This window comes from Heterocephalus glaber, unplaced genomic scaffold (assembly GCF_053883595.1).
Source record: "Heterocephalus glaber isolate CG9 unplaced genomic scaffold, H.glaber_assembly_v1.0 deba00001481, whole genome shotgun sequence".
Classification (NCBI taxonomy): domain Eukaryota; kingdom Metazoa; phylum Chordata; class Mammalia; order Rodentia; family Bathyergidae; genus Heterocephalus; species Heterocephalus glaber.
The window spans coordinates 1902524-1928073 of NW_028258317.1; the positions used below are offsets into that span (position 1 = coordinate 1902524).

The following is a 25550-nucleotide window of genomic DNA, read 5'->3' on the forward strand; positions in this document are numbered from 1 at the left end:
GTGGCTGCTCTGTTCCCTGACCTCCAGTCTGACACTTCACCCTGAAAGTTCCCTGGGAGAGGAAAGTGAAGACGATTCTGGCAAATTCCAGGGAATAAAGAAAATTCATCTGGAAAATCCGCAGTGCTTTTCCTCTACCTCCAGTCCCTGTCAATAGAACAAAAATATTTTTTAAGTGTATTACTTAATTTTTGGATGGGAAAACCGGTATCTCTAAGAGATCAGATTTTCTGGTTTTCAAAAAAACACAACATACAGTTGACTGAGGTGGTGAGGACAGAATGGGAAAATCCTATGGTGGCAGAGCTCACATGCCGGCTCTTCAGTAAATATAAGTCTCTCCTCATGGTGCCCAGAAAACAGTGAAAAGGATGACTGAGATGCCCTGTTTGGAGCTGGCAGCAACGAGACAACACTTAATTCTTTAGCTAAAAGATTCCTAGAGTCTCATTTGCAAGATGTGCTATCTAGGGAGTAGGGGTCAGCAAAGTTTTTCTGTAAATGGTCAGTTAGTAAATATTTTAGGCTTTGCAGGCCATCTGGTCTCCACTGCAGTGACTCAACTCTGCTGGTCCAGCACAAACTCTGCCACAGACTACATATAAATGAACAGGCCTGGCTTTATTTGTGGAGGCTGAAATTTGAATTTCATATCATTTTCCTGTGTTACTAAATATCCTTTTAAAATGTTTTTCAATCATTTAAAAATGTGAAAACCATGCACTACCCACAGGCCTTATATAAACAGGCTGCAGGCTAGATTTGCTCTGTGGGCTCTTGTTTGCTGGTCTCTGGCCTGGGTGGAAAAACTTGCAATTTTTGTTCATTTTTCATTCCAAAACTGCTATCTAAAATTGACTTTGTTCCTTGTCTCATTGCATTTCTGAAATCACAATAGTAAAATGACAGAATGAAGAAAAAAAACCCAAAGAAAACAAATCAACCATGAAAACACTTTCCACCGAAGTATCCAGGCTGAGAATGATCTGGATACGATCACTGCACCACTATAGGCCACAAGGCACTGTCTTGCTCAAAACAGTGTAAGATCAATGGCTTGCTGATGGCTAGCATTCCAGTGTTATTTTTAAACTCACCCAGTGTGAAGAATCTCCTTGCTTAGTCTTTGCAGTTCGATATTATTCAAAAGGTAGGCCAGAGAACAGGTAGAGGAGAACTAGGAAATGTACTAATTTTTCAAGTCCAGTTGTCTCTCCATGCGAACATGTTGGGCCAGTCGTGTTGAACCTATTATATGCGTGGTACAGTGGGCATACAGAGCCCTCTCTGTCAGCGCACAAGCCAAGTTGCCCCAGGACTGCCTCAGCAGCAGAGCATCAGATAACAGTGCAAAAAGGGGTAGTGTTGGCACTTTGTGATAAATAAGTGGCCTTTGGGCTGCAGTTTTAGGCACTTGGTCTAAAAGGTTCGCCATCACTGTTACACTATTTCTTGTTCTTCAGAAAGGAATGACTAGTTAATCACAGAACATTTCTCCAAAAACTATCAATATACCGAAGCAGAACTCATTCTTCCCACACATGTCCTACTGCCCTATAGAGAGTATGCTAATATTTAAAATAAAAAAGGATTTTTACTTTTGCAACAGAAACTTAAAAATAGACCTGGAAGTAGGTTCTGAATTCAGTTGTGAAGATGGCAGAGCAGTGAAGGGATGAGCTTGCCCCATAAAATACAAAACATCTAGTTAATATGAATTTCAGATAAACAGTTTTTTTTACTCTAAGTACGTCCCATAACTAGGTATCCAATGTCTTAAATTGCTAAATGCGGTAATCCCAGTAGAGGACAGTGAAAAGATGAGACAGTCTCCAGGGAATGGTACTTGGGTATTTATTAGGGAGAAGCAAAAACTTGTTATTTAGGTGTGAGAGGTTCTCATGAGGAGTCAGTTCCCCAACAATAGCTAGAAACCCCAGTTTCCCATTTTGGTCCACTATCCCACATTTAACTGATTCTTAGAGTCATCAAAGTTACGATACAAAGTGGGCCAAGCATAAGTACTTACATTCCAGTGTTTGACAATTGAAAAAGCAGTGCTTCCTAGGGTTTTGGGGGTGGGGAACTGCTCTGCATCCCAACTGTGCTGGTGGCTGCACAGATTATACATGTGTTAAAATTCAGACATCAAAACATTGAGTCAGCTGTGCTCTCTGTTCATTAAATTCTTTTTTTTTTTTTAAGTTCTTGCAGTTTTAACTTCTTACAGGGAACTCATGAGTTCACTTAGCAAGCTGGACAAGCAAGTGATTTAAGTAGCACCCTTGACTCTGACTCCAGCCCATGGTTTGCTCACAGGGTTCAGATCCCAGAGGGCCCTGGCTTCTGTAACAAATGGGCTTCTGGCAGCCCCATCTCACCAATCTGCTCCATAAACATAAAGCTCACAGCTGGACATCCCTCCACCCCACCCCCACACACTGTCCGCTCTACAATGGAATAAAATACACCATGAAAGGCACAAGTGTAAAACTGGTGGCCCAGGCTGGGGGCTGAGGGAGAGCAGGGTTTAGGGTAGGGAATGAATCCAGCCCACACTGCATTAAAATCTCATTACGTTTGGTTTGGCCCATATAGTGTTTAAATTGTGAACATTTAAATAGCAACAGATTTCTTTCAAGGGCTGGATTTCCAGGTTTTCTGAAAAAGTAGAAAATCCTGGGTCTGTATTTCTACAAAGTACTGATCGTCTGGAGTTGGGGTTGCCCCCACTGTCCCCTTGGGAGCCCAGTCTCCCTCATTTACCAGAGTCCCAGGAGCTCCGTCACATCAACAGGCATCTGTGCTCATCTAGGGACTCACTCCCAAACATAAGAATTTCACAGGGCATCTGCCACATGGACACTCTCAGGATCTGGGAAGCCTTCCCTTCTTCCCCTAAGAGAGGCTTCAGGATAAAGTAACAATCTTTTGCTCAACTTTTGAGGCCCTAGGGTGCTCTGTCTCCCATAGGGGAAATGACCCATTTTGCTGGAGGAGGCCTGGAAAAGCCCCTCCACTGCTAAACCAGGCTGCTCCCAGCTTTTCTCTGTGGACCCAGGCTTAGGAGGGATGGCAAGCTGTAAAGAGCCAGGGGAAGAATGGGACATGCCGAGAGAGAGAGAGGGGGAGAGAGAGAGAGAGAGAGAGAGAGAGAGAGAGAGAGAGAGAGAGAGAGAGAGAGAGAGAGAGAGAGAGAAAGAGAGAGAGATACTGGGAAGGGGAATGGGAGTTTGGAAATTAAGGAATTAAAATTGCTTTCACCTTCGCCTCCTCTTCTCTGTGTGTTCAGAGGCAGCATTTCCTCTTCATTCTCCCCCATCAGATCCAATACTGATCTGATACCTTTCATTCTCACTACGAAGAAGAATGGGGAGTGACCAGGCTGCTAGAGTCTTATTTCTAGTAGTCAGAAGGATTTGCATTTATTCTACATCGAACCCCCAGGATCTCCTCACCCATCCCCCTCAAACGCATCCCTTCTATTGTTAATATCCTGCACTTCTGTTGTTTCACTGGATTAACAGCACTGGATTTTGAGCACATGTGCTCTGCTGATTTCAATGTTCCTGAACATTGCAAACCACCTGGCAAAGAAAAGCAGCACTTACAGGTGCTAGGAGTACTGCTATTCCAGAGCAAGTTTTGCTTACCTGGGTAACCATTCACTAAAAGACCACTCACATTAATCCTGAGTTTTTCAAATATATTTCACAGTTCTAGGAAATTTTTAGTTAATTTAATTTTAATTTCTGCTATTAAGCAGAAAGTATTATCAGCTGAAGATGACAAGACAGGCCATACAAACTCAGTGCTGCAGAACAAACCAAAAGCCTAAAGGAAGCCCCTGGAATGACTCCATGCCACTTAGCCAAGAGGCATATTTCCTTAAATCTTGGCCTCCCTATTACATCACACGAGGGACATGCATACTGTCACAGACACCCAAATTCCAAAGTCTCTTTTGGTATTTACTGGCCTCAATCTTTTCGGCACAAACACTCAAACTCAGAAAAAAAATCCCTTCCCTATAACCAAGGAGTTAAGTTTTCAAGCACATGTTTTTCTCTTAAGAATAGCATTTTTGGTAACCCTCAAAGTTTTAAGTTTCAGTCCTGGATTTAAAAATACAGAGAATACTTAGATGACTGGTTATAATTTAGCAGAGGGGAAATATCCCACCCACCAAGTATAGTCTAAACCAGTAAAAGGGCTTTTATTTTTCCTCAGCAACAAAGTAAGGGCAGGTTTTACAAAGATATTTGGTCATGCACAGACTGTCAGAGCCCAGAAGCCCACAGGATAATGAAATCCTCTGCAGCTAAACTACCTAAGTGGTGGGCAGGAAGATGCGTTCTGAGGTCTGGCTTTTCATCTACAGCTGGAGCGTTTATCTGGGGGTTCAAATGGCTTTTCTTTTCCCTTCCAAGTTATTCAAGGGAAAGGTACCAGCTTCTCTATTCCTTTCTTCCAGCTAAACTGAAACAATGCTACAGAAACCGTGATACCAGGCCCAAAGGCTAACCCAAAGTATGTGTTCAAGCATTACGCAAGTAGTCTATAGTCTTGTCTCTCATTTTTCATGGGTATGTGTATTTAATAATCCTTGTGAACTTTTTTTTGGGAGACAATGCTGGGGATCAAACCCAGAGCCACACGCATGCAAGACAAGCAGCTCTACCACTGAGCTACACCCCCAACCCTCTGGATGAACATTTTAAATGAACCTGAGACTACTGAAAAATACTGAGATAATAATTAACCAGGGGCACATGAAGCCCCAGCATGCACCTCGCCACACCAACCTCTGCTCCTCTTGGCATTTCCCGCCAGAAATAGATCTCAGCTGTGTGGAATCTCTCAAGCCCAGAGTGCTCCAGGTGACCTTTTCTCTACAAAGTCCCCTGTGGTCTGTGGCTTGTCACTCACAGTCTGCCCTTGTTCTCATAGGCTTTATCTAGTACAGTGCACTCTCTGTGCTTTGTGTTTTAAGACAAATAAGAGACTGGGCCTGGTGGGAAGGCGTGGCAAGGAAAGTTGCTCATGGCATGGGGAAGCAGTGTGCAAATCCTTCCAAAAATGGAGTGCTGGCTCAAACAATGGATGCTACAAATAAGGGTGAGGGAAGTCTAAATGAGATCCTTAAGAAAATAAACTCCGCTGGGATATGTCAATGATAAGTCATATTTGTGCACACAGATGGGCTTAGGAGAATTGTTAACCTTTTGCAAATACATGAGCATCACTTGCCACACACCCTGGCATCCTACTCGAGTTGCCCACATGAGAAGACCTCACTGTGAATTAGCACCGACTGGAGAAGGTGTGTGGACCAGGGAAATGTGCTTTAGCTGAGACTTCATTAGCTGAGCTGCCATGGGACCTCTCTATAGCACCTTCGTATTATGACACATCACTCTCAAAGGGACTCCCACTGAACTGCTGGATACCTTCTTTACTGTACAGCTTATCTCCCTGAATGGTCCCCTAACGCTTCCCCATGGGAATTTTGTAGCCCATATATTTGGTTAGCCAATGCCATGCAAACTCTCCCAACCTGCTCAGCCAATTCCAAACAAACACTTCCAGTTTGCTCCACCAATCTGTGTTGGTCAGCTTTTTTTGCTGGTGGGACAAACACCTTGCATACACAACTTGCAAGAGAAAAGATTTCTTTTGCCAAATGGTTTCAGAGGTTTCAGTCTGTGGTCAGCTGGCTCCAAGGCAATAACATCATGCTGGGAAAGCATGGCAAGGAAAGCTGCTCATGGCATGGGGAAGCAGTGTGCAAGGAAAGAGCCCAAGAGGACGGGACCAGGAATCAGATATAGTCACCCTTATGACCCATATAGACACATACAAAACTGTGCTTTACTAATCTCCTAGGCATCTCTCAGATTGACCAAACTGACAATCAATCCCACAATCCCAAACAAACTCTCCTAATCTGCTAAACCAATCTCAGAAAAACTCTTTCAAAGGGTGTCTTAAAGTGACCCACAACAGAGAGAAATTTCACATTATTGAAATAGATCAAAGCAATCATCCAAGACAAAGCTTTCCTCTTGACTACCCACGTAATGTGAGACTACAACTGCATCACTTTCAAACTGGACTGTGTTTTAGATTCCTGCTAATACGACTGAATGTAGTCTCTTATTCTACCACCTCTCTTCTAGATATGCATACCAACGAGACGCCTGGACATGTCACAGTGGGCATGTAACACTTATCAAGACCCAAGCAGTAATCTGTCTTTTCTGTTCATCTCCTACCTCTTTACCAGTGGTTCCAGCGTTCCCCAGAACAGCAGTGCTGCTGGGAAAAGCACCTCCTAGGAATTAGTTATACATGCAAATTCTCAGGCTCCTTCCCAATATATTGAATCAGACCTTCTGAGAGTGTGGACCAACCAGCCATCTATATTTTAAAGAGTCCTTAAGGTGACTCTAAAAAGTTTGAGAACCACTGTTCTATACCAGCCCAGCGGTATATGGCAGTGTTCATTTTATGCTGAGAGCTTTTTTTCTTGCTACATTCTCACATAATCTTTCTTTGGTGAATATATTCAGGAAAGTAGGGTTGGACTTAGGGAGGGAAAGGGAGGAGGGAGAAAATACGAATATGAATGGTAGTTGTCCTGAACCCTTTCTTTTTGTTCCTCTTACATTCTTTTATTTCTACATTTTAGGTGTACAATACATTTACATTCATCATTGGGAACTTGTACCTTTACATGATATATTTTGCTTCTTATTTTTTCCCCATTCTCCTGTCCTCCCTTCAACCACATTGCAAGTCCGGAGGCCGCCAGGGTCTCCCTATGTTGTCTATTACAGTTCTTGAGGCTGTTAATAAATCTGGATCATCTCAAACATCCTGGCTGATATGAGATAGGCTCAGATTTGTATACTGGATTTGCAGGTCAGATTTGGATATCTTGGGTAAATTTTCTTAAATACTCTAATAATAGGAATTTCCAACATCAAGGTTCTGACTATCTTTTAGATTCTTCTGTTAAATTAGAAAGCAATCATTTGCCTAGATGTGAATACTCAGAGTTATGAAAATGTCAGTGATTATAAGAGGCTCACTTAGTGTCAAAAGATTTAGCCAGTAGGCACTATTTTCCAATAACCCAAACATTTGGACACCAAACTAACAAAGCCCCAGTGTAAATGCAACCTGATCTTGTAACATTATGAAAAACCTAGGGGCTGCTGGTAGGACTACTTCACAGTCTCCTTATGAAATCCAAGTAAGTCAGTGTATAAGGAAAGCACATTGTAAAGTTCAAAGCTCTGCCTACATCTAAAGGTCACAAAATATTGACTTGTTGACCAAAAGGAATTGCACTGTGACTACAAATCTTTTGAAAGTTTTACAACTAATTGCTATTATTCTTTTTTTAAAATAGGAGAGCCTACATTTAAAAGTCAGATTGCTGGCTTCTCTTGAAAATGAGTTGGTGAGGTACACAGTTTCCAAATTCTCACATGGCAAAAATTAACTGCAGCTTAACTAAGAAGTGGCATCAGCTTTCCAGGGCCTCACTTTCCACTCAATCCGTGTCCCTCAGCTAAGTTACACACTGGCCCCCAGAGCCTACTGAGTTTGCAACTCATGGCCACTGCCAACTTTTATTATTATTATTATTATTATTATTATTATTATCATCATCCTTTGGCACTGAAAATGCTCAGTAGTTTATGTTCAGCTGAAATTTTGTAGTTGGCTAAAATATGGAAGTTAACAGAATTCGCTTCCTATCTGTTTTCTATTTAAGGATGCATGACTTACGAGTTGTTTATTGGCTTATTATAAATAGAAAATTTCTGTGAGTTCTTACTATATATCTTCTCTGAGCACTTCCCATGAAATCTTACGAACTACCCTTATAACAATTTCATGATGTGAGTTTTATCATTATTCCCATTTTACAGATGAGGAAATGGAAGGACAAGAACATCATGCAAATAATAACGAAAAAGCCAGGTCTTGAGCCCTGTCCATGCTCATAACTATCCTGCCAGACTGTGGGAGGCACTTGTATCCTTGGGGATCACTGACTCCGTGCATCCATGCCCAGCTGCTGTCTCAGTCAAGGTCACACCATGCAATGAGCAACTCTTAATGCCAAGCGAGTTGATCAACATCTCCCAAAGGGATCAATGATGAAATATGAGGAGTTCAAAGGACCAACAGCAGTGTTCACAAAAATGCAGGGAAGTCTGTCCCCACAGATATGTAGAAGCCCTCTTCTGAGCCCTGGTTTTCCTTTAGATAATGACAGATCTTAACCCATAACTCCTTTTGCTTGGCTTTTAAATGATAACTTTTTTAAAAAGAAAGAGAAGATAGCTGCTCTATTTCTCAGGGCACTTTAAAGTTTTTCAGAGCAGTTGTTCTTTGTCCCAAAAGGCTAAAGCCTAAACTACTCAGAGGGACAAATCAGTGGTCAGAGAGGTATACGACCTTTACACATGCTTATGCAAGGCTGCCTTGGTACTCCCAGGCCCAGCAATGACCCCGAGAGGGCCCAAAGGGTCACCAATCCACTGGGTGACCCTGCAAACTTAGCCAGGGAAAACCCTTCCTCAGCACTAATACCCCTAGCAAGTTAGAATTTTAGCGGCAGAGTGTTATCCAAGACTCAGAAATGGAAATAAATAATAGATGGCTGTTTACGATCTTCAATTTTCCAAACCTTTGCCAGCTAGTTACCAATAATGTAGGTCTACAAAGGACATGTATAAGCATGGTCCCCACAAGAATCACAGTGTTTGTTATTACAGGGCTTGCGTTTGGTTCGCTAACCTGTTCAAGGCATCCCTGATTTGTGACTCTGGGCTGATTCATATGGACACTGTAGCAAGGAGACTACAGGCCAACCACAATGCCTCAGGCTAGTAGCCTCCTGGACCCCCACTTCAACTCTGGGATTCAAGGTCTTACCACTCTAAGACAAGAAGAGGCAAGAAAAGATGGATCCAAGGAGAAAGCAACAAATATTTCTCTGAAAGCCCAGGCCACAGCCAGCCTAAGTCAGTTACATATACCCAGGCCCTCTTTCAGGACAATGAAATTGGAGGAGACATGAATCCATTAACTGCAGCCTTTGAGTGTGAGGAGGCAGGGACAGACAGAAAACATCGAAAGTGAGATTTCCAAAAGGCCAGATGCCATGGAGGCAAATCATCCAGGCCCAGGTACCATATCAAGCTCACCCCTCTCCTCCCAGCCAGAGGATCACTTAGAAGGATGCAGTCCACATCAAAGCACCCCTCCAAGGCTGGACATGCCACATAGGAGACAGGAGAGTCTGGGATTTCTACAACTCTTCCACCTCTCACTGGATGCTCAACTGTAAGATGAAGGCCATGAGACCCATCCCCAGTCTCAGAAGGAAGGCAGCCTGTGCCAAGCTTGAGGAAATTGTAAAACACTATACAAATGCAAAAGAGCATTTTCATTATTCCACCAGGTGAGTTCTTAATAAATGACAAAAGTCCTCAAAGAACAAGCATAGGTTCAGTGAGCATTTCCTATTTCAGCACATATAAACACACTCATCTTGGTGCCCAGTGCCAGCCATGGCCTTAGTCCATATGGCTCTTAGGGCCTTTGCTCAAGATGACCTCTGTAACATTTAGTTATTTTCACTCAGGTCCAAGGAGAACTATCCTCCCCTTGGATGTGTAGACATAACAAACCCTCTACCAAAGTTGGTTTCCATGGAGCTATAGAGCTTCTTCCCCAGGGGAATGTTACTCATTCCAATCAAGTTTATGTTGGGTGTTCCCACATTCTGAACCCAGGCTTCGAAGACTTGCAAAAGGACATGGGTCTCCTGGTTTATCTCAGGCCATCCCAGTGCTACAGAGTCAGTCTGCTGTTTCTCAAGAGCTCACACTGTGGCTCTGGAACCACCAGACAGAAGCTCATGGGAAAGTGTGAAGCACTGCAGCCACCTTGGGTGGGAGTTCAGGGGAGTGATCAAAATATAGCTTCCAGTGGCCTCCAAGGTGGGTTCAAATCTTGGCACAGGTGGTATCTGTTTAATGTCTGCACAGTTCTAGAACATGATCACCTATAAACTAGGATAACATAGTGCCTACTTCATAAGCTTATTGCTAGAATGAAGTGAGATAATGTGTGGTAAGAAGCAGCTCAGTCTTGTTACTGAGCATGTGCCGTGCTTCATGCTTTTGGCGTTCCCTTGCTCACACTAACTGCTCCTAATAAATAATAAAACAAACAATAAATAAACAAATGCCTTCCCGTACCTGGGAAGGTTATGACACCAGTTTCTGTGTTCTTTTAACCCCAACTCATGGGCGGTGTACACGCCCATATGTGCTCACGGGCATAGTCTCTTTGAACTGTACATAACTGTTTATGTGCCATCTATTCCTTCCATTATACTATAAACAACTTCAGCCTTAAAAAAGAAGCACTTCACACAGTGCCTCGCTGAATGTACATGGTTCAATAAGTGGCAATTATTATTCTTTGGAATCACCACCCTACATTCATTCTGTTGCAGAGGCATTTTGTATCTTCTAAATTTATAACATTGAGAGTGTCCCTAGAGATGAAAGGAGCATGCAGGAATACAGACATTTGTCAAAGATGGAGTTGCTCTTCTTTCGGCAAGAAGTAAGATGAGAGTCATTTATTATTCGCTGAATTCAGCCGGAAAATTCAATTAAGGCACTAGAGTTTCTGAGTATGTAATTTCCTTTAGGGAGACAATTCCACAGGTGACGCATACCTTGGGTCATAGGACATACATCCTTTCAAAAGCTAAGTGAGCAAAGAGGAAAATCTTCCTTTGGGTGGCTGAATTTGGGGACGCTGTCTTTTCAGTGTTACCCATACCTTCCCAGAGGAGAAACGTCTGCTGAATAAATGGGAGAACGAACCCCCAAGTCCTAATCCCTGCCTCTGTCAGAAGCAGTGAGAGGAAGTAATGCTGGGTTGGATGTTGGCCTTCAGTCAGAACTGAAGAAGAGCAAAAATGGCTGTCTGTGTTCTTTCCACTTCTGAGATGTTGCTTCTAACCCCATAGGACAAGGCAGCAGTGTAGACAGGAACTGAGGGCGCTGCTGCAGCACCACCTAACAGCAAGTACTTCCCCTCCATCATCACTGACCATTTGCCAGCACACGAAGCAGATCTCATGAGCCCATTTTGTAGATGAAGCAACTAAGACCCGGACTCAAGACTATTCAAGACTAAGAAGTCTAAGCAGGTGAAGATGTGAGGATTCATTCTCTTCTTCTCTCACATCTCCATAGACTTCAGGGGTGCTAGGCTCCAGAGAGGTTTGTGAACTCTTCGTAGTCCCCTGAAAACTGAAGAAAAGTGTCAGAGAGAGAGGTGAATCTGAAGAGTGCAGTAGGCCAAAGCATGGTGTAAACCATCCGCTCTTGTGGCCACATGTCCCTCCACATTCCTCTGTCTCTCAGTTCATTTTCTCTCTCTCTTTTTCTCTCTCTCTCTTTTTCTCTCTCTCTTTTTCTCTCTCTCCCTCTTTCTCTCTCTCTCTCTCTCCCTCCCTCCCTCCAATCTATACTGGCAATATATATGTTCACTGTTGTCAGCACATTCATGAGAATTATCATCTGCCCCTCAGCTCCATAGGACAGACTCAGTTCCACAACTAAATAAATAGGTGTGAGTGGGCATTCACACCTTCTTGTACACTTGGGAGAATTCCGAAAGATTCCCTAGATCTTTCTTGAAAGCATACTTGGCCTCTGCCAGGATTACTCAACGCCACTTGGAAGGGGTGGCTGCTATGTTAGCTGCTACTGGCTCTGTATTCAGAAAGCAAGTCCTTTCATGGGGCTCAGCTGTCCCTCAGGCAGCCAGGGAAGCTCGTCACGCAAAGGCTGAAAATGTGACAACTGTTGCAAACAGTCAGCAGCAGCCCATGGGAGTGACTGAACATTCTCTGGAGTAGCCACTTGGTCAACAGTTAAAGCAGCCTATTATCCAGTTTACACAAAACACCCACCAGCTCCATGGCACCAATTACTAAACATCTCCATTCTTATCAAGCTCATGACATACTGCCACATTGCCTTGCCACTAACTGTAACAACCGTGAACACTTCATTGGCAATCAAAGTATACATAAACCAGGGAAAGGGATAGAAAAATAAAAACTGTCTTCCTGTGCTCTGAAGACCACAATGAAAGACTGCCACGGGGCAAAGCCTAGTAGCACTTCACAACAAACGGCTGCCTCCTTCCAGGGGCAAGAACTCCAAGGCTTTCAGGCACGAAGAGTCAGAGAGAGGGGGTCTGAGAGTCACAGTGACCACACCAAACTCTTCTTAAAAAAGAAGTGCCTGCATGCATTTTCCCAATGAGGAATCTGTCCAAAGGCTTTTGAAAACGCTTTCATGTACAGTATTTTGCTTCCAAAACATTACACGATATTTCTCCAACAAATTTATATGTGTTTCCAGGGAACTCCTGGACCAAAAAAGAAAGAAAACAGTACTTTAGGTAGAAGAATGTCTGGCGACTCTTTTGTGCCAATATATTAATGGACTTTCTCTTATAATGGTTATTATTTCATAGAGCAGCCATAATCACTCCCTCATCCGCAAAGGAAATATATAATCCAGCTGTGGTGGCTCCAGTGGAAATACCACATCTGTGGATCACTGGCAATACTCTGGCACTACTGCACAAATCTCAACAGTCCCAAAGTGTTCTTTTTGTACCCAACATGCACATGGGTACACTTTTCTGAAAGTGTATATGAACTTTGCCAAAACGTCTGACTCCTTTGTATGCTGAAAAGAGGTTTTCAGATTCAGATAACCCACATCCTGAGAAAGAGGCTCTCTTGGAATCTTATTCCCAGGAACCAGCTGCAAGAAGGCCCCAGACCTTTCCAGGATGGTGGCCTGTGCCAGGGCCCTGGTCAATATCAAATAGAGAAGGGGAAAACTGGCACTCTGATTCCTGGGAGGAGGTTCTACCGCGAGGCGGACTGGCTGAGTAGCTGGCCCCTGGTTTTCCACTTAGCAGGGGAACAACTTCCTCAGAGGAAGGCGGCTACTGGTCACCCATCTCTCCCTTCTGAGTATGAAGACAACGGATTTCTGAGCACTGGGTGGTAATATTCCAGAACTCGTCCCCAGCCTGTGTTTAGTCTGTCCCCAAAGCCCAGCAGTAAGCATCTTATTTCTAAGCCAATCTTCCCCAGTCCAAAGCGCGCCCTGGGGGTCTGGATCGACAGTACTATAAAGGCAAAGGCAGAGTCTCTGAGCCTAGACAGACTTTTCTCCCAGAACCCACGGCCTGCGGCTACCGTGCTGGCTTGCCGCTCACCCGGAAGCCCTCGGGGTCCCGTCCACCCCAGACAACAGAGCAAAAAAATAAAATGAAACTGTACTTACTGCTATGGCTTGCAGCCTCTCCTTGTGCAATTCCGCCTCTGCCATCCTGGGAAGGGTACACAGGCAAAGGAAAGAAGAAAAAACACGCTGTAGTCACCCAAGGCAATGACGGGTACCCCGGGGGCCTTAGCTAGAACCCGGGCAGAGCCGCGGGGTGGCCGGGGTCTGCTGGGGCGCCAGCAGAGTCATGCGCACCTCTGGCTGGCAGCTCAGCCTCTGGTCCCCCGCCCGCCTGGCTGAGCCCCAGCGCCGCCGCGAACTGCAGCTCACGGTCGCCGCAGCCGCCGGCCGAGCCAGCCGGGGACGTGGGCCGTGGGCAGCCGCTGGGAGGGCGCGCTCGCCCGCGCTCGTCCTCCGCCCTGACGTCTCGGCGACACGCTCCGCCCCTGGGGTGTGGGGGACCCGCCGCCGCGGCCCCAGGCGGCTCGCGGGCAGGCAAGGGACGGGGCGGGGGTGGGGGGTGCTGCAGACGAGGATAGGGGACGAGCGCGCCTTGGGCACCTGGGGCGCCCGCACCCGGCGAGCCTCTAGGGCGCACAGCTGGCGCGCCTCGCTGGCCACGCGCGCTGGAGCCCAAGCAGAGCGAGGGGCGCCTGTGCCCAACAGATGCCAGTGGAGGGGCCTCTGGCAGGATCCGGGACCTAAGCACGTGCTCTGATGTATGGGCCGTGGCCACTGCACATTGTGAACACCTTCCAGTTCATGCCAGATGCTGGGCTCCACGTGAAGACATTGCCAACAGGGAAGAGCTGCCTGGACCACGTGCTTTAGATGGCAGGGTCCTCAAACATAAAGTCACCTCAGGGCAGGTTATGTCTCCAAATAGGCCACTCTCCGGAGAGGCCAGATGTGGCTTGGACAGCTGAGCATTTTTAGTCCTGGGTTCCTAGCTAGGCAGGGCTTGGTAACATAATCTGCCGAGAAACCCTAGGCCACATATTCAGCCACTCTGAATCTCAGTTTCTTCATCTGAAACCTAAAAATAAAATGGAGGATCACAGAAGTTACCTCACACAGGTAGCCTTAGAAATGAATGAGTATATGAAGGTGCTTTATAAAAGGTGTTGCTGACATCGGTTGCTAATGAGAACCCTGTGACATTGCCTCCGAAACCTCAGAGGCTTTTCTATACACAAAGTAGGCTCTGGTCACTAAAATACTTTACCTATTCTTTATCCAAATAGGATACCGTACATTTAAGTGGATCTTTTATGACAGTTGCTGGGTAGGATATGAGAGGTATATAAAGCCTAATCCAAAAGAAAACGAATGCTAGAAACAAACAAAATACCTCTAAACATATAGGGTGGACCTCCTAGAATTCTCAACATGTATAAGAAAACTTTCCTCCACAAAATAAAATGAAACCAGTTTCACTGCAATAAAAAAACCAATGTGACCTTTTTCAATTCACAATGATTCTATTAATGCAGGATTTAGGAAGGTATTTTAAAAAGATGTATGCATCAAATTTCTCCAAATACCAATTTCTTTCCATTCAGCTAATTTGCCCTTTCAACTTTCACAGGAATTTTACCTGTTTTTTGATGACCAATCATGGCTCAGACCGAGGATGGACACATTTGGGTGTGGATGCAACTGTTTGCACCGCAAAGCCAGGCCAGTGCCCGGTTTGACATCCTAGTGGGGTAGATCAGAAACTTCTACTTTCTGGTTAAGACCCAACATTTTCGTAAAATGCTTCATTTTTCTTCATTTCTAGCATAAGCTCCCATAGGACAAGTTATTGGCAGCAAATAAAGCTGTTATTAATCCTGTAGAGCAACTGTGTAACCAACAAAAGCAGAGACTACCAAGATAAGGACCAAGACCAGAGAGGCCGGCAGCTCAGTCAAAGTCCCAGACCTGGGATTTAAACTCAAAGCAAACCTTGCAGAGCCCATGTTTCTAGTCACTAAACACCATGCTCAGTTGGTGTGATGGATTGCAGCAGGCTCCAGTCATAAACAAGTGAACAAGAAATGGTCCTTTCCCCCAGGTATATAGGTATCAAAAAGGAATGATGAAGCACAACAATATGAATCTAGTGAATGTCACTAAAGTCCATACCTCAAAGTGATTAAAATAGTGTATTTTGTACAATGTTTATATAACCACAATAAAATGTTAACAGCATTTAACATTCTTTAAAGTTTGGTAAGGGGAGAGAGAGATGGAAAAGGGCCTGAGCACCCTTTTAAAGTGATCAACTGGAAGGATCTGAACTTCAGAATACAAGAGTCAGGGTCAGGCCACATATTTCACTGACATCTACTTAACAATTACAGCTAAAGAACTGAGAATAGTCAGGATGAGAAAATACAGTAAGAAGGGAGAAACCTCAGCAAAGGAGTCCGATAGCATCATCTGAGAAGTAGGTGGAAAAATCAGGAGAGATTTGTACCAAAAGCCATAACAAGAGGACAGGGAACATCAGGAGGGTCACAAGCTTCTCAGTGGTTGAGGAAGATGCAGACTAAGTAGAGACCATTGGCTTCAGCAGTGAGGAAGCCGGGTCACTTTGGAGGGCACTCATGTGCTGTGTCCAGAGGGTGAGCTGGAAAGTACTCAGGAGTGTTAAGAAAGGAATGAGAGGTGGGGAAGGATCATCCAGGAGTACAAACTTTCCTCTTGTCAGCTCTCTGGATGTGAATGATAAAGGTGGGAAACAGGAAGGAGCCTATGGGAAGCAGAGCCTAGCAGAAGGGCTTTCCAGTCGAGTGAGACTTGAATGTTTAGGGGTCAAAAGGAGGACACATGAAGAAAGTGAAGCTAAAGACACAGTGAAAGGGAAGATAAACATTAGGCAAAGTCTTGGGTTAGAACGAAGGTACTGAGATTAACATCACTGGTTTGTTGAGCCTAGAAAAGAAAGAAGAATGAAATGGGGCACAAGGATGAGGTTGGCAATGACAAGAATGAATTTGAGTTGAAGTCTTGATAGACAGTGGTTGAATGAGTTTGCATCTGTTGCCCTGGTTTTCCCGGTTGAAGGAATCATTAGCTGAAGCTGATGGAGGTAGGTGTGGTCCTTCAGAAGGATGGAATGGTTTGTAAAGGACAGTGGGAAGTAGGGAAGACTGATACATGGCTCCTAACTAGAGATCTCCATCAGAATCATGTGAATACATGCATAGAATTAAATTTCTACAAGGTGAGGCAGGGCTAGAGATGGGCTTAGAGTCATTGTGCTAATGGAATTTAATAGGAATACACCAAAGACTCATGACCAATAGTACTTCCTCAGTGGTTTTTAAGTGTGCTTGATATCCATAAGCAATGGTTTTTACTCAGAGTTGAGGGTTATAAAAACAGATATGGCAAAAAGTCAAAGAAAATTAAAAATTCAGAATGCTAGGCACTGGGGTTTTGTATAGTTAGGAAGAATAGCAGACTTAGGTTTGTTTTTTTTTTGTCTTTGTCTTTTTTTTTCTGAACACTTGTGAACCCCTTTTCCCTTTTTATTTTTGGAAAATTCTCACATTATAAATGATAATGAGAAATAGCGCCACATCCCATCATAGAAGCTGAGAAATGTCAGACATTTGTATTTTAGAGAATTTTTTCAGTCTGGTAGCTTACCTGGTCTTTCCCATTGCCCAAGTCTCCTTCTTTAGACTTTCCATCTATACTATGAGCTACTGAATACAATGTCAGTTCATTCTTTTTTTGCCTCTATCAGCTGGAATCCAGTTCTATTGGCTGTGGCTAAAGACCCTAAATGAAACAGGAAGATGCATGAAATGAATGACTAAGGCTTGGCCAAAAAGTAGAGGGAAAATATTTTCCCTTTCTACACTTCTCCCTTCAAAAAATCTAAGTTTTAGCATTTTTAAATAATCAAACCCTTTAAAAACACAGATAGAACCTAAATTATGCCACTTCTTTAACAAACTTGTTTTGTAGCTATTCCATACTAGACATCAGACTACCAAGGATTAAGAGTCTAGTGCTACAACTATATTGGTGACTATTGTCTTCCTTAAATTTAAAATCTGGAACAATGCATTACAATGATGCACAACGTGTGTCACAAATCACTAGTTCTTGCAGGGATATTGCATTTTGTTGCATAAACACCATTCTGACAGTTTAATGGTTTTTCTGATAGATGCTGGCCACACTGCAAAGCATTCTACAGAGAGAATACAGAATGCTAGATATGTAAAATAAATGTTTTGTTAATAAAATTTTTCAGAATCTGTTTTAAGACCTGAGTCCTTTGGGAACCACAAATTATAGCCTATTCCTTTGTGGGGGAAAAAAGAGTTCTGTAAAGGGAGAGAAATGACTTGCTGAAGCCCATAGTATGAGTAGTAAAAGCTAAAGTCTTGTTGAGCAGCAGCTAGGAGTATGAAATTTCTCAGCAACCTAAAGCTTTCCATTGACAAAAGTGATATTGAAAGAAATGTCAGCGTCCCCAAAATATTTTTATTGGCTCTTTTGCATGGCATTATTTGACCATATATGGCCATTTAAAAACATATGTGATTGCTTCCGTTAGAATCAAATGAAAAAGAACAGTGCTTGGGGTTCTCTTGGATCCTGCAGTTATCGGTGCTTTGGAACAGTTGATGGGACTTCAGGTATGTGCTGTTTTTCTCTATGAGATCCAAACGCTAGATCCATATGGGGAGTTTCCATGAGGCAAGAAGATAGAGAAAGAAGTTAGCAAGAATGCCAATGTGGGAAATAAACTAGGCTGCATGTTGCTTAAGGTATATGTTGATTAAGATCTCTGTGTAGCAGATTCAAAATGAGCAAGCAGAAATCCATCTAAAAATGAACATTAGTATTTCAGTAGGATGATTTCCTTTTCTCTTGGTTGGCTTTGGCAATGTCACTCGACCAATGTAAGTTTCTGGAGAGTACGGGTGGTACAAGGAGAATGTACAGGAATTAGAGCTGGATGCTTTAGAGATTATTTTACAGTTACCTTACTGTGATGCTCTGGGTAAAACACATAATAGATCAGAACTGCAATGTCCTTAGTAGTAAGAAGGAAATAAAAATATGTGATGTCCATTCTCACTGGGTTGCCATATCTGATGAGTTTAGGGATAACACTGTGTTATTCAAGTGTTTGTTCAGTATAGTCTTGTTAATGATAAGTTTTGAAAAATGCAATTGGAAGTGGGAGATGAGTGTGACACAGGAAAGTTGAGCTCTGAAGACAAGTTAGAATCTCAGCCCTCTTACAAGCACATTGTCAGAAATAAGGACAAGTGATATTAAAGTTCTTGTGGTAGGCCACAGTGGGTACTCCAGAAATGATGTGTCCTAATCACTTGACTCCATTGTTGCTTCATTAAAAGTGCCATAGACTAAATTAAGGGAATGATTTGATTTTATCTACCCTTTAATGTAGTTTTTTTAATAAAAGAAGTGAGCTATCAATATTTTAAAATCTCTCACATTAGTAGGCATTTCTCTTTTGCATTCTTTAGAGGGGAGAGTTCAAGTCTGGGTCATTTATTGCCTAGAAATTTTGTTACCATATCCTTCTTATCCTTCTTTAAATGATTCATAGACACCTACAGTTTTAAGAGTGGGCCAATTTAATAATTATAAATAAGAAGGAATTAGAATAGAATTCTTCAGAGGGGATGAATTAAATCCTTGGAGAAGATGCAAGAAAAAGTTTAATTTTTAACAGAGGAGGTGAGCCGCTCCCAGCACACAAGAGGAGGCTTCCAGGGCACCATACCATCCCTGCCAGCACAAAGGAGGTGAGCAGCATGGGCACCAGCAGCACCCCCCACCCCCATCATTGAAATGAGAAGACACGTAAACAAGTCTCAAAACCAGACTTCCAGATCACCTAAAACAACCCCAAAGGGAAATGAGAGGGAACACTGTGATACTCAACCACCTGGACTCCCTGGACTGGCCACAAAAGCGGATCTGGAATAAATGAAATCAGAAATCATTTCTCAGATAACAACAGAGATTGTGCCCACAGTGCAAGACATGATTAATAAATCTAGAGAGGACAGATAAAAAAATAGAGGAGCTGAGGAATATGATGGAATCCCAACATAGGAAACAAATGGAATCCATAAAACAGATGCAAACAGATTTCCAGGAGATTAAAAATTCCATTGAAAGTCTATGCAGCAGAATTAACCAATGTGAGGACAAAATTTCAGATATAGAAGATAAGATTGCAATTAGTGACCAAGAAAAGAAAAATTGCTTTAAAATTGTAAAGAACCACAAGAAATCAATCCAGCAGCTGCTGGATGATGCAAAGGAGAATAACATAAGACTGATTGGAGTCAATGAAGAAACAGGAGAGAGTGCAGATGACATACAAAAACTGTTCACAGAAGTGATGGCAGAAAACTTCCCATGTAGGGGAAAAGAACTTGACATACAGATAAGTGAGGCATATAGGACTCCAACTACCCTTGATCAAAAAAAAATCTACACATACTCATATAATAGTTAAGAATCCAGAAACCCAACAGAAGAACAAAGTTCTACAAGCAGTGAGAGAAAAAAAACAAATCACATACAAAGGAAAGCCCATCAGAATCACAGCAGACTTCTCAATGCAAGCCTTCAAGGCAAGAAGAGCTTGGAGTGATGTATTTCAAGCCCTAAAAGAAAGCAGCCTCCAACCCAGGTTGATGTACCCTGCAAAATTATCTTTCAAAATTGATGGAGAAACAAGATACTTTCATGATAAAGAGCACCTTAGGAACTTCATGAATACCAAACCAGCACTCCAAAACATTTTAGACAATATCCTAGGAAAAGACAATGAGGATCACAAACCCAGAAAGCCCAGCAGAATGAATCCACTGGGCATGACAAGAAATTAAATGCAAATGGGGAAATTCCAACAAACAGAAAAAGTCATGACAATGTTAAGTCAATATGTATCAGTTATAACCATCAATGTTAATGGTCTCAATTCACCAATCAAAAGAAATAGACTGGCAGAATGGGTCAAGAAGCAAGATGCAACAATATGCTGCATACAAGAAACACATTTAATTCAAAAAGAAACTCATAGTGTGAAAGTTAAAGAGTGGAAAACAATACTCCATGTGACATGAACCAAAAAAAAAAAAAAAAGGCAAGAGTAGCTATCCTATTTGAAGATCAAGTAGATTTCAAATGAAAATCTGAAACGCTCTGGTCCCAAGAATTTCAGATAAGGGATATTCAACTTGTATGTACAAATCTATTGTGAACATGTGTTTTCATTCCTCTCAAGTAAAACTTAAAAACAGGACTGTTGGTTCTTAACAGTAATACAAGAAATTTCTATATTGTTTTCCAAAATGGTTTTATCAGTTTACATTCACATTAACAGTATTAGAAAGTTCTAACTATTTGACACCTAAACTGACATTTGTTCTTTTAAAACTTTTAACTTCGTTTCCCTAATGAGTGTATAATTCAATCTTGTTATTTTTTTAAAAATTCTTTTATTGGTACATTTTAGGTATACAATATATTTACATTTATCATTGGGTGCTTGTACCTGTACGTGATGTATCTTGGTTCTTATTTTTTTCCCCATTACCTGTGCACACTTCACTCTCTCCACCCTTGCCTATTTACATAGATTTCATTTTCATTTTTTTTCCTTTCTCATAACTTTTCCTTTCCCTTCTTTCCTTTCCGCTTCCCCTCCCACCACCCCTACACCTTTGGACCTTTTCCTATTTCAAACTATCAATTATTCATTTTAATCGTTATTTACACTTTCAGTTTCTCACACTACAGAAACTATTCAGTATTTACATATGTGTGTCCTATTTATTTCACTTCAGAGTATAGTCTCAATATGCACCCATTTAGCTATAAATGTCTAGTTTCTCATTCTTTATGGCTGAGTAGTACTCCATTTTATAAAAAAAAAACACACATCTTCTTTATCCAGTTTCCAGTTGATGGGCAATTGGGCTGTTTCCAAGCTTTAGCTATTACAAACTGTGCTACTATAAACATAGGTGCACATATATCACCGTGGTATGATTCTTTTAATTCTTTGGGGAAGATACCCAGCAGGGGGATAGCTGGGTCAAATGGGACCTCTAGTCCTAGTTCTTTGAGGTATCTCCATACTGATTTCCACAGTGCTTGCACCAGTCTGCACTACCACCAACAATGGAGAAGGGTTCCTTTCTCCCCACAACCCCACCAGCATTTGTTATTGGATGATTTCTTTATAGCAGCCATTCTTTGTGGGGTGAAGTGGAATCTCAGTGTTGTTTTCATCTGCATCTCTCGAATGACCAATGATGTTGAACATTTTTTCATATATTTATTTGCTGCTTTTACTTCTTTGTCTGAGAAATGTCTGTTCATTTCAGATGCCCATTTTTGAATTGGGTCTTTGAATTTGGGTGGTCTGATTTTTTTTAATTCTTTATATATTCTAGATAGTAGTCCTTTGTCTGGGGTACAGCTGCTAAAAAATTTTTCCCACATTGTAGGTTGTCTCTTAGCTCTGTTGGTGGTTTCTCTTGCAGTGCAGAAGCTTTTTAATAAGATGAGATCCCATATTAGGAAAACAGAGAGAACTCAGATAAATAACCTAATGCAGAACCTCAAGCTCCTAGAAAAAGAAGAGCATAACAAATCCAAAGCTCGTACAAGAAAGGAAATTATAAAGATCAGAGCAGAAATCAATGCAATGGAGACTAAGAGAATGATACAAAAAATTAATGAATCAAAGAGTTGGTTTTTCAAAAGAGTAAATAAAATCGATAAACCTTTAGCCAACCTTATCCAAAAAAGGAAAGAAAAGGCTGAAATCCATGCAAGTAAGAATGAAAAAGGTGATGTCACAACAGACCCTGCAGAAATCCAGAGGTTCATCAATACCTACTTTGAGAACCTGTACCCTAATAAAAAGGAGAACAGAAGAAATGGACAGATTCCTGGATACACACAAATTGCCAAAGTTAAATTAAGAAGATATAGAAATTCTAAACACCCCAATTACAATGAGTGAAATTGAATATGTAATAAAAAATTTACCAACAAAGAAAAGCCCAGGTCCTGACGGCTTCACTATTGAGTTCTATAATACCTTTACAGAGGAACTATCGCTATTACTCTTTAATCTCAATCTTGTTAGTGTATTGATTAGTATTTTTCTGATTCTAGTGTTGCACACCTTTCCTTGTGCTGTACTGGCTATTTATCATCTTCTTGTGTCAACTTTTTAATTGGGTTGTCTATTAATGAGCTATAAGAGTTCTTTATATATTCTGGTCATAGGTTATATGCATTATAAATATGGTCTGTTTAAGGACTACTTTTCATTTTCTTAACAATGTCGTTTAAAGTTCTAAATTTTGATGGAATCTCATTTGTCAATTTTTTTCTTTTTTACATCATGTTTTTTATATCCAAGGAAATTCTTGCCTACCCTGAGTTCACAAACATTTTCCCTTATAATTTCTTCTTAAAGTTTTATACTTTTAGGCTTTCATATTTAGGTTCACAGATCCTTTCAAGTTATTTTTATGTATAGAAATAAAGGGTTGAGGTTAATTTTTTATATATGGATACCAGGGGTTCTAGTGCCATTTTCTGAAAACACTATCTTTTCTTCTGCTCTTGAATTGAGCTTATGTTCTATAAAATGTTACTGTTAAATAATCTTTCAAAACTCAGTGGACCATATATGTGTGGTTCTATTTCTAGATTCTCTGTTTTATTCAAATAATCTGTATGTCTTTCCTTTCACCAACACAGCCTTGATTACTGTGACTTTAGAGAAAGTCTTAAAATTAGGCACTAAATGTCTTCCAACACTGTTTTTTTTTCTTTTTACTTTTCTGGGTCCTTTGTATGCCTATGTAACTTTTAAATTTCAATATCCAATTCTTCATTTATAGCAAGTGTACACAGACCTGAATTTTTATATTTACCTTGTGTTTTCTAATCCTGCTAAATTCAAATACAAGTTCTAGGGGCTCCTAGAGATTTCTTAGTATTTTCTCTGTAGATGATCACTTCATCTACATATAAAGATTTTGCTTCCACCTTGCCAATCCTATCCTAATTGTGTCATTTTATTCCCAGACTATTTTTGTTTGGGCCTATGTTTCAAAGTTTAATGGACAGATGAAGAGTAGGCACATCTGCCCTTGTTCCCCACCTTAGGGAGAAAGCACTGTATCTTCTCCATTCATATAAGGCGTTTTTGCTGGAAGTATGGAGTACATGTCTTTGATCTGTTGAAAAGGTTCTGTTCTACTTCTAGTCTCCTGATAGCTTTTTACCATGAATAGCTGTAGAATTTAGTCCAATACTTTTTCTCCAACTAGTGACAGGATCATATGGCTTTTTCCTTTCCTCTGTTAAAATGATGATTTTTGGGGGTGGATTTTCCAATGCTGAACCAACACTGCCATCCCTATAACAAAACCACTTTCTACATACTGCCAGATCTGACTTCTAATAGTTTTTGTTAAGCAAATTTCTATCTATGTTCATACTTTTTTCTTCTATTATCTTTACCCAGTTTTAGTATCAGCACAATGTTGATTTCATAAAATGAGGGGAGAAGTGTTCTTTTTTTGTTTTGCTTTAAATGTTTGATATAATTTATCAGTTAAAATGTATACAAGCCTGTTGCTGTCATATAGGTAGGTTTTCAAGCTAGGAATGTACTTTGTTTAACAGGTGCTATTCAAATTTTGTATTTCCTCCAGAGTCAGTTTCATTAATTTGTCTTCCAAGGTACTTCTTAGAAGTTGTCAAATTTATTTCAAAAAAGATTTTTGTAATATGCTTTCTATATCCTTTGAAATTCTGTAAAATCTGTGGTAATGTCTTCTAGATCTTGACATTATAATTTTTAAAATGTATAATTGATATCATGTAATAGGAAGAAAAATTCTAAAGGAGCAGGGGAAGTAGGAGGGGTAGGGGAATGGAAAGAAGGGAAAAGAAAATATATGAGAAAAGGAAAAAAATGGAAGCAAAGTGTTTGCAAATAGGGAAGGGTGGAGGGGGTGAAAGGAGGGCAGGGGAAGGGGGAAAAAATAAGAACCAAGATACATCATGTAACGTTACAAGATCCCAATGATGAATGTGACTGTATTTTATACCTAAAATGTACCAATGAACTTGATGTGGGGGGAGAAAAAGTTTAATTTTTCAGTATTTAGGAAAGAGCTACATGCCTACATATTAAGAGTCCTCTGTGGTGCAGTTGATTCCAGGTTTGAGTGTGAACTAGCTATGAGCTAGAAGAGGCTTTGGGGAAGACAAGTCCTATGCCAGCCTGGTGATCTGATGCCAGTGGACGCAGTTGAGTCACTGGCTTCACAGAGAGCTTACAGGCCAGTCTAGTTTGCCTTAGCACAATGACCACGATGTGCCCTGTCAGCATGGAATCCCTTTTTGTAGTGTGCCCCATCAACACTTTCATTGTTAACTATGATTTGATAATGCTATGCACATTCTGCCGGTCAGCACTGCTGACCAGTGCTAGGTTGGCAGTGGAGAGAGGATGGCCTATGAACTAAATCCTGTCTACCCCAGTTGCTGGGGAACAAACAATGAAATTGGAAAAACTTATCTTCTGCTCCCACCATCAATGGATGCTGTACCCTTCTGGTGCCCTTTGAAGTTCAGAGGCTTCCACCCTGTATGCCCACCCTTACCTACCTTCCACATCCTGGCAAGATGGAGCCCATTTCACTAAGAGGTAAGAGTTGTCTAGTCTCAAAAATTGCTCCTTAATGTGTGAGCCTCCCATCTGGGGGCTTTTGGAGAAACTGCCTTTCCCCAAAGCATCACAGGTAAGGTAGAAAGACTAAAAGACAAAGGAAAAAAATGTAGGTCTTAATCCTAACTCTACCACTTACTGTATAACCTCATACAATTCACTTAACTGCTCTGAGCTGAGCTTTCTTATTTGTAAATCAGGGATAAAATTTCTGTGTGTAAATTGGGAACAGAGACCTCTCCCTACCGTTATAGGATTCTCGTTAGAACTGAAGGAGTTCATTGATGAGGAAGTGCTTTGTAAATTGTACGTGCTATGTGCAAGACTATAGCAAAAGACAAAACTGCCAAGTTAGGGACTTAGGGACATGATGAATGCCCAGTGGGGATGGGTTTGTGGGACCGCATAGGCTCGGCTCAGCA

At 41.6% G+C, this 25550-nt stretch overlaps 1 protein-coding gene across 7 annotated transcripts in view; it reads right to left on the minus strand.

Annotated features, from left to right (window-relative positions):
• The window catches only part of Palm2akap2 (PALM2 and AKAP2 fusion), a 504788-nt gene that overhangs the window by 346008 nt on the left and 133230 nt on the right, over positions 1–25550 (minus strand). For 4 of the 7 annotated variants that reach the window (XM_087183576.1, XM_087183574.1, XM_004848142.4 and 1 more), the window contains exon 2: positions 13422–13467. In XM_087183576.1, the coding sequence (XP_087039702.1) occupies positions 13422–13467 (46 nt within the window). Of the gene's footprint in view, positions 1–13421; positions 13762–25550 lie in introns of those variants that run through there. The other 3 variants (XM_087183577.1, XM_087183572.1, XM_087183578.1) reach the window with 3 other exon arrangements.